The sequence below is a fragment of the Gigantopelta aegis genome, chromosome 15, assembly GCF_016097555.1.
Source record: "Gigantopelta aegis isolate Gae_Host chromosome 15, Gae_host_genome, whole genome shotgun sequence".
NCBI classification, from domain to species: Eukaryota; Metazoa; Mollusca; class Gastropoda; order Neomphalida; family Peltospiridae; genus Gigantopelta; species Gigantopelta aegis.
The window spans coordinates 29568357-29581642 of record NC_054713.1 but is presented as its reverse complement, the minus strand read 5'-3'; the positions used below and the strand labels follow the sequence as shown (position 1 = coordinate 29581642).

General features: G+C 37.2%; 1 protein-coding gene across 5 annotated transcripts in view; it reads right to left on the bottom strand.

The window, feature by feature from the left end:
- Positions 1-12817, bottom strand: part of LOC121389870 (kinesin-like protein KIF20B) — an 81919-nt gene extending 69102 nt beyond the window's left edge. For all 5 annotated transcript variants that reach the window (XM_041521525.1, XM_041521526.1, XM_041521528.1 and 2 more), the window contains exons 1-6: positions 12767-12817; positions 6118-6349; positions 3591-3849; positions 2345-2532; positions 1495-1597; positions 160-393 (exon numbers count right to left, since the gene is read on the bottom strand). In XM_041521525.1, coding sequence (XP_041377459.1) covers positions 160-393; positions 1495-1597; positions 2345-2532; positions 3591-3849; positions 6118-6327 — 994 coding nt within the window. In that variant the 5' untranslated portion in view covers positions 6328-6349; positions 12767-12817. The remainder of the gene's footprint in view (positions 1-159; positions 394-1494; positions 1598-2344; positions 2533-3590; positions 3850-6117; positions 6350-12766) is intronic.
- Positions 12818-13286: the final 469 nt, after the last annotated feature.

Below are 13286 nucleotides of genomic sequence, written 5' to 3'. Positions count from 1 at the left end.
AAAACAGCATAGGTTATGACATCACTACAGCACATGCCTTAGATACGTCATAGCCTACAATGGTTTTATGAATTTGTAGCACTAATATAGCTTTGACAACATGGGCCCAGAATTGTGGACAAATTGTGAGGCTTTATCATCTCAGTATATTGTACACACCCTTGATGTACGGACTGCCATTCTTGTCATCTCGCAGGCCCAGGATCGGTCTCCTGGCGTTCTTCTTCTTCGGAATGGGTTCCAGCAGGTCAAATATCTGCTCGTTGTATATTTCAGCAAAGCTGACCCACACCGAGAATCGAATCTGACCCTGGTCTGTCACACTGACGGCCGTCTCTTCGCGGACACGGTTCTCCAGATCCATGAATAAATCACTCGTACTATCAACAGACTCTGAAATGGAGATTAAGAAACCAAATGTATAAACATCAATGTTTTAGATCATACATGTACCTGTACTTCAAACAAATCACAACTGGTACATCAAAGGCTGTGGTATGTACTATCCTGTCTGTGGGATGGACAGGAAAGGAAATGTTTTATTTAACGATGCACTCAACACATTTTATTTACAGTTATATGGTGTCGGACATATGGTTAAAGACCACACAGATATTGAGAGGGGAAACCTGCTGCCACCACTTCATGGGCTGCTCTTTTCGATTAGTAGCAAGGGATCTTTTATATGCACCATCCCAGACAGGATAACACATACCACAGCCTTTGATATACCAGTCGTGGTGCACTGGCTGGAGCTAGAAATAATCCAATGGGCCCACCGACGGGGATCGATCCCAGACCAACCGCGCATCAAGTGGACGCTTTACCACTGGGCTACGTCTCGCCCATCTGTGGGATGGTGCAAATAAAAGATCTCTTGCTACCAATGGAAAAATGTAGGTTCCTGATTATGTCTATGTCAAAATTACCAAATGTTTGACATCCAATAGCCGATGATTAATAAATCAATGTGCTCTAGTGGTGTATTTAAACAAAAAAAACTTTTCAAACAAGTATTTAGTTCATAACTTTTAGCTTTTTTTAAGTTAACAAGAGGGTTATGGATTCTACATTTGGTGGAAAAAAATAATAACATAAAAAAACATTCCTGTTCATGATACATCCAGTAGTACTGTCATCTTAAAACTGTTCAAGTATTGGTTGCTTTCTTTCCTTTTAAAGGGAAAGTTGAACAAATTACGTGAATTCAATTATATAATGTCTCTTCAGCAAATATTTTCTATCAAAACAATTTTGCACCATTTAAATGAACAAAGTTGGCTTTCCCCCCGATTTATTTATGGCTACATAACTTTACTTCAATTAAAATTTATATATTCAAATATTGATAACAGATGGGATATGGCGACCATGTAGCTGTCTGAATGAAGTATCTTTTGGGATAAATTAAAAGTATATATTTCCAGGCAATTGTGGTTGGGTTATTTATTAATTAATTAACTACCATGTGACACTGTCTTTGTGTGATCTCACCTTTGACCGCACTGGAAATGTTGGACGACTCGGAACACGTTGTCGAATTAATCACAGACATATCTGAGGCATCTTCACCTAAAAGTGTCATCACGTCATGGTCCTTCAACAAAAAATAAACAAATATTCCAAGATTAGTAATGACATTATCTACCCCATAGATAACAAATGGGGCACACTCCAAAGCAGCATTAATATATGCAGGCTTTACACTTTGTTCTTAACCAAACATGTCTTTTTAAAGGTATTTTCATTTACTTTTAAGGGTTTCTAAGGATCATCAGTAATCTAGTGTAATAATTTTACAATATTTTTATGCAAATTGCCAAACTTCTTTTTTTTTATTTTTTTTTAAAGAGAATTTGTATTTAAATCAGTACCAATTTTTCACATTCCATAACTTTCCACGATACAAATCAAACTCCATGACTCTTCTGGCTTGAAAAATGACATTTGCAAATACCATGACTTTCCAGGATTGCCACAATCAATATGAAAGAAAGAAATGTTTTATTTAATGACGCACATTTTATTTACGGTTATATGGCGTCAGACAAATGGTTAAGGATCACAGATATTGAGAGAGGAACCCGCTGTCGCCACTTCATGAGCTACTCTTTTCAATTAGCAGCAAGGGATCTTTTATATGCACCATCCCACAGACAGAGTAGTACATACCATAGCCTTTGATATACCAGTCATGGTGCACTGACTGGAGCGAGAAATAGCGCAATGGGCCCACTGACCGTGCATCAAGCGAGCGCTCTACCACTGGGCTACGCCTCGCCCCTCAATCAATATGAAACCGCAATTCGTAACTTGTAAAAACTGCTGAGGACCAATGGCTTACATCTTCTGTACACATCTTGAGAACTTGTTCCTTGATCTTCTTCTCGTCTTGCACCTGGGATGCGGTCAGTTTACTCACGTCCATGAACATCATGGGTTTGTGATTGATCACACTGCACTGCTTGTTGTCAATGCTGTTGAAGAGAACATCCAGCGTACGAGGTAAGACGCCAGCATCCCGTGGCTTACCTGAAATAACGAGACATTTCAATACAGACATGTACAGCAGGGCTTCTAGATTATGGTAGCCCCACTCCCATGGCTAGTGATATTCAATGTTGGGCTAGTAAATAACTACTACTGCCATGCCTGACGGCTAGTGAATTTTGTTTTTGTTAAATGTTGCAGGTCTATTTTGTAAATATGAATACCCTGTCCCCACCCGAAGCCCCCAATGTTTTTAAGCTCTATATTCTTCTTTAGGCGACATATCTGATTATTACTATTATTCAGTAAAATTGTATTAACTTAAAATAAAGTAGGGCTAGTGAATTTTTAATTGTGGCTAGTGCATTTTTAAAATCACTGAAAAATTGGAGAAGCCTTGTGTACATCATGTAAACATCTTAGTTATAAGTAATTTGAGCAGGGATTCGCTCTTGCAATTCCATTGTCAGAGCTACATGTATCTCTGTATTAGTAGAAAATGTTATTAAATTATTTATCAACTTTTAAAAAACTGAAGAACCCCAGTTAATTCCCAACAAAATAAGCATTCTGAGAGTACTTTTCAAGCAATACCAGGCCCCACAAATTTTCATATCTCCACAGGTCAAGGGCCATAACTCTGTGCACAAGTATTCTGAGAGTACTGCTAAAGCAATACATGTCCCCTACCAGACACCACAAATTTTCTGTGAGATATAGGCATGGCCCTTGAAAAAAATTCCCATTAAAGTCACTTGGATCTTGCTACAATTCTGTAGTTGGGACTAATAACAAACAATTAATTCTGATTCTGTCCCAGACGACTACTGGCTATCCAGAGGCCAGGCCCGGCCCGGGATGGACATGCCCGAAACCTTAATGGTATAGGGGAATGTTAAAAAGGGTTGTTTTTTTCTCTCTCTCTCTGTCTCTGTCTCTCTGTGTGTGTGTGTGTGTCTCTGTCTCTCTGTCTCTCTCTGAGAGGTATGGAAATGAAGAAATGGGCAAGCACTTACTACGGTAGTCTACCTGTAATTAATTAGAATTAAGATATTTTCTGTGAACTTAAAATCTTTGGACATGTGCTTTAATGAACCCACCTTGTATCGTGTATGTTTTTCCTGAACTCGTAATACCATAAGTAAACACCAGACAGTTCTGTCCTTCAATAAAATTCTGCACAAGTCCAAGCATAGATGTGTCAAACAATAGTTTCTGAGTGGTTTCTTGTGGGAATATTTTGGAGAATGTGAACTTGTGTGATGTTTTTCCCAATCCATGGGCAAAGTTTCGATAGGTGTGCGAGTCTTTTGGTGCAGAGGTGATTAATGTGTACTCGTTCTCAATCTTAAAGCAGTTCTGAAAAGAAAAAAAAGCATTATCCATTTTTAATAACCATGACAATTTACAAAAATAAACTTGGTATTATTTCAGTAAATGTGTTTTCCAAATAAAAATATACCTTAGGTGGTAATGCAAACTTTCAAGACAGTTCATCTACCATACATTTCATGCAGAGATGATTTTCCCTCATAGATACATAGAGATTATTACATGCACTTGTGTGGCGTACTGATTTTACGAAATGAGTGTCAGGGATTCTTGTATTGCCTGAGATAGAGCGAGGGTAATACATGAATGCTGACACGAGTTTCGTAAAATCAGTACAATTCACACGCGAGTGTAATAATTTCTTTATTATCCACATTATCCAAAATATTATTTTTATGAATAACAAGCTAGGACCATGTCAAAACGTTTGAAACTTAACTACAAAGACACGACGAAATGTCATTTTCCGAAATGACGTCATTTTTTATAAGCGTTTACCCTGGAGAAGCTGCATTAAGTTATGACGTCGCTTCCCAAAATGACATCATTTGATGTGCATGTGAAATCATTATGACGCATATGGGTCATACTGGTTATATTTCCCTGAATATCTTGAACTATGTGGATAATAAAAATTGTTATTTGTTAAACACTAAAGTCGTCAAGTTTCATTGCAGAAATACATCCATGTTACCTATTTCCGTTTTGCTTACCATATCCATGTAAATGGTGCTTGACATTTTGCCCCCAAAAAGGGGTGATGCAAAATTGGATTTGCGGGAACAACCTGCGAACGAAGCAACTGTTCTCACAATATTCAGAGGCCTGCATTGTTTCGTGATATACTATATTTAAACTAACTAAAAATACACTTACAATGTTACTCTCAAGTTTTCATTAACTGGTGGTGTATCCATTATACCATATAGTACATTTTGCAATAAAGCACAGAGATTCAGAGATTGGTTTATATTGTTTTGATAATGACACATTTGAAACAACTCGAACATTTCATTCATACTCACACTTAGGCCAAAGTATTCTGGGTGAGTTTCTTTCTAACTACTCCCCCCCCCCCCCCCCCCCCCCCTACTTTTTTGTTTTGTGCACATTTCTTTAAAACGTTTGGCTCGAATCTATACTGAGCATTTAGTTTAGACTGGTCGCAAGTTACAACTGTTGCAATATAACGTTGTCTACTGGTTTGCTGTGCATCAAGTATCTAAAAATCAGTATAAAACATTTGTCGGAATACTAGTCCATTTTAGGGTCTCGAAATTACAATACTCAATGGTATAATAAACTTCCTGTAATCATAAAGTTTGCAAGTTTTAATTTCTGAACGTCTACAGGTCACGAAGTAACCGATTTGCTGTTCACGTAAATTTAACTTTGCGTAACCGACATGTGAACAGAACGGCGGTTCACATGAAATATTGTGCTCTGGATTAGTACATTTTTTTTGCTTATTTCTATCACTGTATATGGAAAAATATTCACAAAATGTGAGGGAAAGACTCTTGGAGTAGTGATAATATTTGTAGGCTAATGTATTTCAGGGCTTCTAGATTATGGTAGCACACTCCCATGGCTAGTGATATTTAGTGTTGGACTAGTAAATAATTACTATAACTAGCCCGACGGCTAGTGGAAAAAAAAAAACTTGTCAAATGCTGCATTTACATATTTTGTAAATATGAATATCTTGCCCTCTCTTTCCACCCTCAATCTAAGGATTTTTAAGCTCCATCTCCCTCTTTAGGGGACATATCTGACTATTACTATTAGTAAAATTGTATTTATTTTAATCATGACTAGTACATTTTTAAAATCACTGATCCCATGGCCAGTGGATTTTTATAAAATTCTAGAAGCCCTGTATTTGTATATTTACTAACCCAAATGACTAGTAACAAATTTGTTTTTAATAGATCCACAAGCCTGGTACATGATTGTTCTATAAACTGTTCTTGTTTTAGCTTTGCAAAGTTTTCTTTAAAATGTCAATAAAAACAAAACTGTACTTTTTTGTCAAAACCGAAATCCAACACCACATTTCATCACAGCACATCACTAAGTCTGAACAAAACAAAAAAATTCATGTCATAACGACAGCTTGGTGCTGACAAAATAATTAACTTGCCAAAAGATAAATCAACTGAGTAAAAATCCACTTGCATATATGCACCCTATCTTAATTTGAAACCAAGGTGTCATTAAACAGTTATTTTGTCAGTCTTTCCAGTTATTCCTTTTCATATTTTACTGGACACCAACCTATAATGAACAATGTACCTGGTTATCATTTCTGTCGAAATCTGCTTGGAAAAAAGGTCTGATCCGCAGGTAAACTTTCATGTGTTCTGCCAGATGCAGGAGTTCATTTTTGTCAAATGTCTCCAGCAGATTCTTCTTTGCGCCGACAAAGGTGACATCATCTTCAACGACGGACTGGCTACACGGATCCTCAAGAATATCCGTAAACATCCGCTTTCTTCCAGACATGGTGAACCTTGGTTCTGTCAATCTGAAAATAAAACACAGAAATTAGTTTTGTTAAAAAAAAATTAATTAAAAAAAACAAAACAAAAAAGGTCTACTTACCCATCACCTGTGTCAAAATTAAGCAAAAAGGGCTGTTTACATGTTGCTGTGTTTTAGTTTCTCATTATTGTAGACCAAGTTTTATATTTAGTCACTGAAATATTACCTGCACCAACATTTTGGCTTCACACGCAATAAAAAGTAATTTTTAATATGATTTGACAAATGGTAATTCCAACCCACCATCTTTTTAAACATAACCCTTTCATAGTATGACTGCACCATCCAATTTAATAACATTATTGACATGACAGTATCCTTCACATCACTGTTAATTTGACATCAAAAACAACCCTCAGCCCTGTTCACGTTTTATTTTTACAATAAGTCTATATTACAACATACACATAAAATAGGTGAAAATACTAGTACATGTATATAAATAGGTTAATTTAAAACAATATTTTTTTTAATTTAATTTAAGAACAGTGACAGTGTGATAATTGTAACAAGTCGCAATATCGTGTGTGACTGAGGTGTCCAGGTGACTATAAATATATAATGGGGGTGAATCGACTCAGTACGAATAGGATTTAGGATGAACCAACCCTGGGTGAACGGGACTAAGGGCGAAATAACATGGTTCGAAATGGAACGAAGGAAGGTTTATTTAACGACACACTCAACACATTTTATTTATGGTTATATGGCCTCGGACATACGGTTAAGAGCCACACAGATATTGAGAGAGGAAACTTGCTGTCGCCATTTCATGGGCTACTCTTTTCAATTAGCAGCAAGTGGACCTCTCATAGACAGGGTAGCATATACCACAGCCTTTGATGTACCAGTCATGGTGCATTGGATGGAGCAAGGAATAGTTCCAGGGGAAACGACCCAGATTCCTCTGCTATCTTGGCTTTGGGTACCAGACGTTTCACCCTCCCCAGCCAGTTTGCCCCCAAATAGGATGTCAGTTCGCCCCCACGTGCATAACCAGTTCGCCCCTACAAAGGTACCAGTTCGCCCCCAATCAGTTCGGGTTATGTTCCTGGCCTGGAAAGTCATGAAAATTTTATATTGGTCATGGAACGGCCTGAGTGTAATAAAGTTCTGTTCTGATATATCCATACGTTTGTTCTGTGTTGAATACAAATGCCAGGCTAGGCAGGTCAGGTCAGGTCATAGGGTTTTACGTGCACAACAAGCTGTTGTAGCACACGTCATGACAGGCCAGGCTAGGCTGGTCGTACGCGCTTTTATGGCCATTATCATGTGTTAACCTGTTAACTGTAATCAGTCAGTGTTTTTATGGTTACTAATTAGTGGCCAAAAGAATCCCCGCAATAATCCCTCAAGTAGAATAATGCTCACCAGAAGAGGCCATATCAAATTGCAGTTCAAAGCCCTCTTAGGTATTAGCCGAAGATGTATAATCAGCATCAAGGTTATGTAGCTGATTAACCATTGTTTTATTTCTTTCTTCTTAAAACAGATCATATCTGGCAGGAATGGATGTTTTAATAAATGTTGATGATGTGGTTTGTGAAAAAATGTCGGTGTCTATGCTTATTCGTAGAGGTGTGTGGTATTACTGGTATACCGGTATACCGGTATTTTTTTCTGTCGTGGTACGTACCGGTACTTTTTTTACTGTACCGGTATACTTCGGGACTTTCCGTGGCCGATGACTTTACGGACATTTCCGAGAAATAAATTATCAGTGTCATGAACCAAAATACATAATTTCGAGAAATTATTTAAAAAGCATCCAATGTTAATGATTGTTTGTGTTCCATTAACAAATCTTTGAAAAACTAACGGAATTTCCCAAAGTATCTAGAATCTCAAAACGTTGTCTCTAACAAAAACATGGTAAATGATGAATTTGTTGTTCGCAACACACGTGCGATATTGGTCATTTGCAGGGTTCGCCCTGTTGTTCGTCAATTACGAAAAATAATAAAAATTGGCAAAAGAATTTTCGACTTGGCGAAAAAAAATTAAGAAAGTTTTTTAATGTCGATTTTTAGTCACCAAACATTCTTTCAAACAATTTTGTTCGACAGATATGCCTCGCGGTATGCATAAGTGCCATTTGCATGTCCGGGTGACAGTCTACTATTCAACAGTGAACTGCTTCTCATAAAGCTACAAAATGCGATAAAATAATATGAAATACTGTTCAAAACATGTTGCATTGTTGATACTGAATGTTTTATTACTAGCTACAACAAGGTTCACTTTTTATTTGTCACGTTTTTAGCGTTGTGTCATATCAGATAATGTTGTAAAATCTAGGTCACGTGGTTGAGTTCATTTTACTGAAGTGGGTGATGAGGATTACATATTTTTTCTCACATATACACAATCATTATTAGTTGAAATTTTCAAAGTTTACAGATTTAATTTTAAACATATTCAGTGGGGGAATTTCAATTTATTGACACTATGTCTACTTATATAATATTAGCACAGGCATGATACATCCTTCTGCCCCTGGTAGATAAACATACAAAAGTCTCGGATCACGTTGCAATGAATTTATGAAACTGAAAAAGTTTTTTTTCCAGTTGTTAAAGTCTGAAAGACGGTCACACGCCAGTGTTTTGAGAACAACAGGGTTCGTACAACTTGGGCTGTTAAAATTTCGATAACTTTTCCAAAACTTTGCATAGCCCACAAATCCAAATTTCCAAAACCATTTCCAAGCAAACTCAATCACAACAAAGTGTTTTTTGCAGTTTTTAGACATGTTTGTTACAGTTAAAACTTTTTTCTTGACTAAGCTGCGTGGTATACATGTAGGATTACTAGTAATAAAAAAATTAATGTAATTTATTTTGGCGTTTTAAAATGCAGTTTTATTCTTGGAGTGGACATGACACTTTCCGGGCATTTTAAATGGAGTCAATAGGTGCAATGGTCATTTAAATCATAGATACATCAAACTCGCGGCAAACTCGTGATGATCTGTGCAAGCGCAAGCACAGATAGCCTGAGTTAATCTTTCGGGATCAGGCTAAAACGGAACCACTACCAAAATGGAACCATTTTCGCTGGCTAGGCTATAATGGCACCTCACTCGGGACGATCTGCGCAAGTGCAAGCGCAGATAGCCTGAGTTAATCTTTCGGGATCAGGCTAAAACGTAGCCCGAGTAATCTGACTGTAAGAGAGCTAGACGGACATTTGGACATCAATACGCTCTCTTTACAGTCAGAGACCAAGCTATGTATTTTTTTGGCAATTCCTGACAACCAAAAAGTTGGCAAAGATTTCCGCTATAATACCACAACAATCCTATGTTTGACGTCAAATACCTTTACATCGAGTATTTTCGAGTTAACCGATCCACATATCCGCATATTAATCACTAATACACATACTACAGAAAGAAATCCGACAACACCCACATTCAGCTACGCTTCGTGACACTCCGTCGCAAGAATTACAAAGCTCGGTGACCTATTTCGTGATGTAGATCACATGATCGCCCACTGGGCGATTCCGCCTTGTGCAACAGTTACAGGGGCCGTCTCATACCAAGCGACGTTACAACATGGAAAAGTTGGCTAATGGTTTCCTCTCTAACACAGTGATAAAATTACCAAATATTTGACATCCAATAGCTGATGATTGATGAATCAATGTGCTGTAGTGGTGTCATTACACAAAACAAACTGAGTGGGCAATCATGTGACACATCGTCACGATATAGGTCGGCGAACTTAGAATTCTGCTGTCCGGAGTTTGCCGAAGCTTAGCTGAATATGAGTGCTGTCGGGTTTCTTTCTGTAGTGTGTGTATTAGTGATTAATATCTGAATTTCTTTTAATCAATCAACTCGAAAATGATCGATGTAAAGGTATTTGACGTCAAACATAGGATTGTTGTGGTATTAGAGCGGAAATCTTAGCCAACTTTTTGGTTGTCGGGAATTGCCAAAAAAATACATAGCTTGGTCTCTGACTGTAATGAGAGCGTATTTATGTCCAAATGTCCGTCTAGCTCTCTTACAGTCAGAGTACTCGGGCTAGCTAAAACTGAACTACTACCAAAACGGAACCATTTTCGTTGGCTAGGCTATAATGGCACCTCATTATATTGGCTAAAATGGGGCGTTGGTTCGGGGCTAAATATTGGTGAAACAAACCAGTCTTTCATACAATTTTATTTACGGCAAGGACATAATTTTCCATAACTTTTCCATAGCCAAGGTAACAAAACCTGATTTTCCAAAACTTTTAAGGTCCTGGAAAACACTGTGACGAATTTCCAAAACATTCCAAGACTTTCCAAAACGCATACGAACCCTGGAACAATAACATAATTTATAATGACGTTTTCTTTGTCTTTGTTTTGGGTGACTGGCTATTCTCTTGAGTTGGATACGAAAACAATTATAAACAGTATTCAGTTTAAAACATACATATAAGTTAGGACGAGGGGAGTTACGTACTTAAAAAAAAACCCCACGAAAGCCCAACTATTTCATTTGCATTCATAAAATAAAACCCCTGCGCATGCTGTAACCTCACCGTGGTGCAGGGGTGTAACATTCTCTTTGAGAATGGCCAATACAGCACAAATTGAAGTTTAGAGTAAAAGTCAGTATCTTATCTGTGATATTTGTATTTGTATTTTTGCACAGTTCTTTACGCTGTTTTTATTTATATCTTGAATTTTTCTGTTGATGTTGATCATCACCTTGTTTGTTTCCATTGCCATGGTTTGACACCCAGTGGCCGATGTGTTTTTCGTGCTGGGGTGTCATTAAACATTCATTCATTCACAAAATAAAATACTGCCAGTGTGGCTATTTTGTTTCTAAATTGTTTTTCTTCTTTAAACATGAATTCATTATCAAAGAGATTAAAGATACAGGCCCATAGCATATAGCTTATATATAGGGCCCATTGGGCCTGTGGAATTGGCACGATATCTGGAGGGTTGGGGACGTATGCAGAGCTTCTAGTGGGGTGGCACAGGTTACATTTTTTTTATCTTTATATAGAGCAGAACAAAAACATCAGCTACTGGATGTCAAACGTTTGGTAATTTTGATATATAGTCTTAGAGAGGAAACCCACTACATTTTCTCATTAGTAGCACATACCACGACCTTTGCTATACCAGTCGTGGTGCACATACATAAATGAGAAATATCCTAATGGGCCCACCGACTTGGATCGATCCTAGACCTACCACGCGTCCAACCGAGTGTTTTACCACTGGGCTACGGCCCGGCCTAGACATCAAGGGCCATTCAAATATTACGTATCTTTGTCATTTTCATTATTTTCCAGTTTAACTGAAATGATAACTAGGGAATTTATTCATGTTGTTTATTTCATTTACATTATAAGGTCTTAAAATACAACAAGGCTCTACAACTATGTTCTACCTATAAGTATTGGCTATTCTCTAAATGAGAATTTTAGTCCTGCTTAATGCTTACTCAAATTTAGAGGAAATAGAGTGTAAACTGAATCAGTCAAAATCTTTACTGGTAGGTATTTCATTGTAGTATGTCATATGTGTTTGACCCCTAAGTTCAAAGGCACATAAATGACATCGTATGTTGAGCAATTATTGTATCACTGAATCGCAGTGATTAGTATGCTGTAATTACCGTGGTATACAGTGGTACATTACAAAAAAACGCGGTATACCGCGGTACGGTTTTTTTCGCGGTACCCAACCCTACTTATTCGGCACCCTACTTTTAATTACATCTGAAAAAAATATAACCCCGTATTACAATTCTTATGATTCATGATCAGTCCAAATTGTGGAAGGACAACAACCCCTCCCCTTTAAGAAAAGAAACACACACAACACACACACAGACACACTTTAACATCCTCTAAGGAAACAGTACAATAATATTAATTGTTTAAAAGTAACAAATAATTGGGGGCGAACTGACAAATATTTGGGGGTGAACAGGCAAACAGTTGGGGGCGAACTGGTACATGGGGCAAACAGGTCAAACTGGGGGCAAACTGACCGGGGACGAACTGGCTGAGGGGCGAAACGTCATGGAATGATGGATTCCTTGGCTTAAGTTAGTGTCTTGACTTTTTAAAAAGATAATTTAAATGTTTAACTGCGCGAATATTTTATTTTTCTGACATTCTGAAGGATACATCAAAAGAACAATTCTACAACCGACTTACTACATAGGACACTGGCAAATAGGTCTAGCGAACTCAGAAATTGTCCGTCGAGTGTGAATTATTACCATGCAAGTTGCTATCACTGAAAGTTTCAGTCCGAATTTGGGATAATGATGTAGTAAATAAAATAAAAATCTGATAGTGATATGAACACAGAGTATGGCTATTTGCAAATTATAAGTATGAGCATAAGGGATATTATAATTGCATTATCTTACCAAGATAATCACAAAATATGTAACAAAACATCGAAAGTCCAATTACATCTTTCGCGCTGTGTCTTTCAAAATAAACCAATCAGAAACTGCGATGTTTCTCAATAACCGGAAAAGCCCTAAAGTATCGTAAAGAGCCGAAAGTTTAAAGCACTGCATGCATTTCATCCACGTTTTGTTTTGTTGCACTATAAATGTGGTTATTGTTGCTTTTAATTACTGTATCTTCAGAAGTCGGGATATTTTGCATATTTATCCAAATAAATATACGTTTCTTTATAACAATAAAAAAGAAAAGGTTTACATAACCGATCTAAAGACCCCAAAATCCTCTTAAATAATGATTGCAATATTATTTATAGTTTTTCTGGCCGTATTATTAAATGATTTTAATATATCATTCAAATAATATCTTCAAGTGACTGGACAGATTGAGTTGATTAAATATCGGGGCGAATTTATATGAACTCAGTGGGGCGAGTTGGTATGAAGTGCATTGTATTGAGTTAAGACGATTAGCATT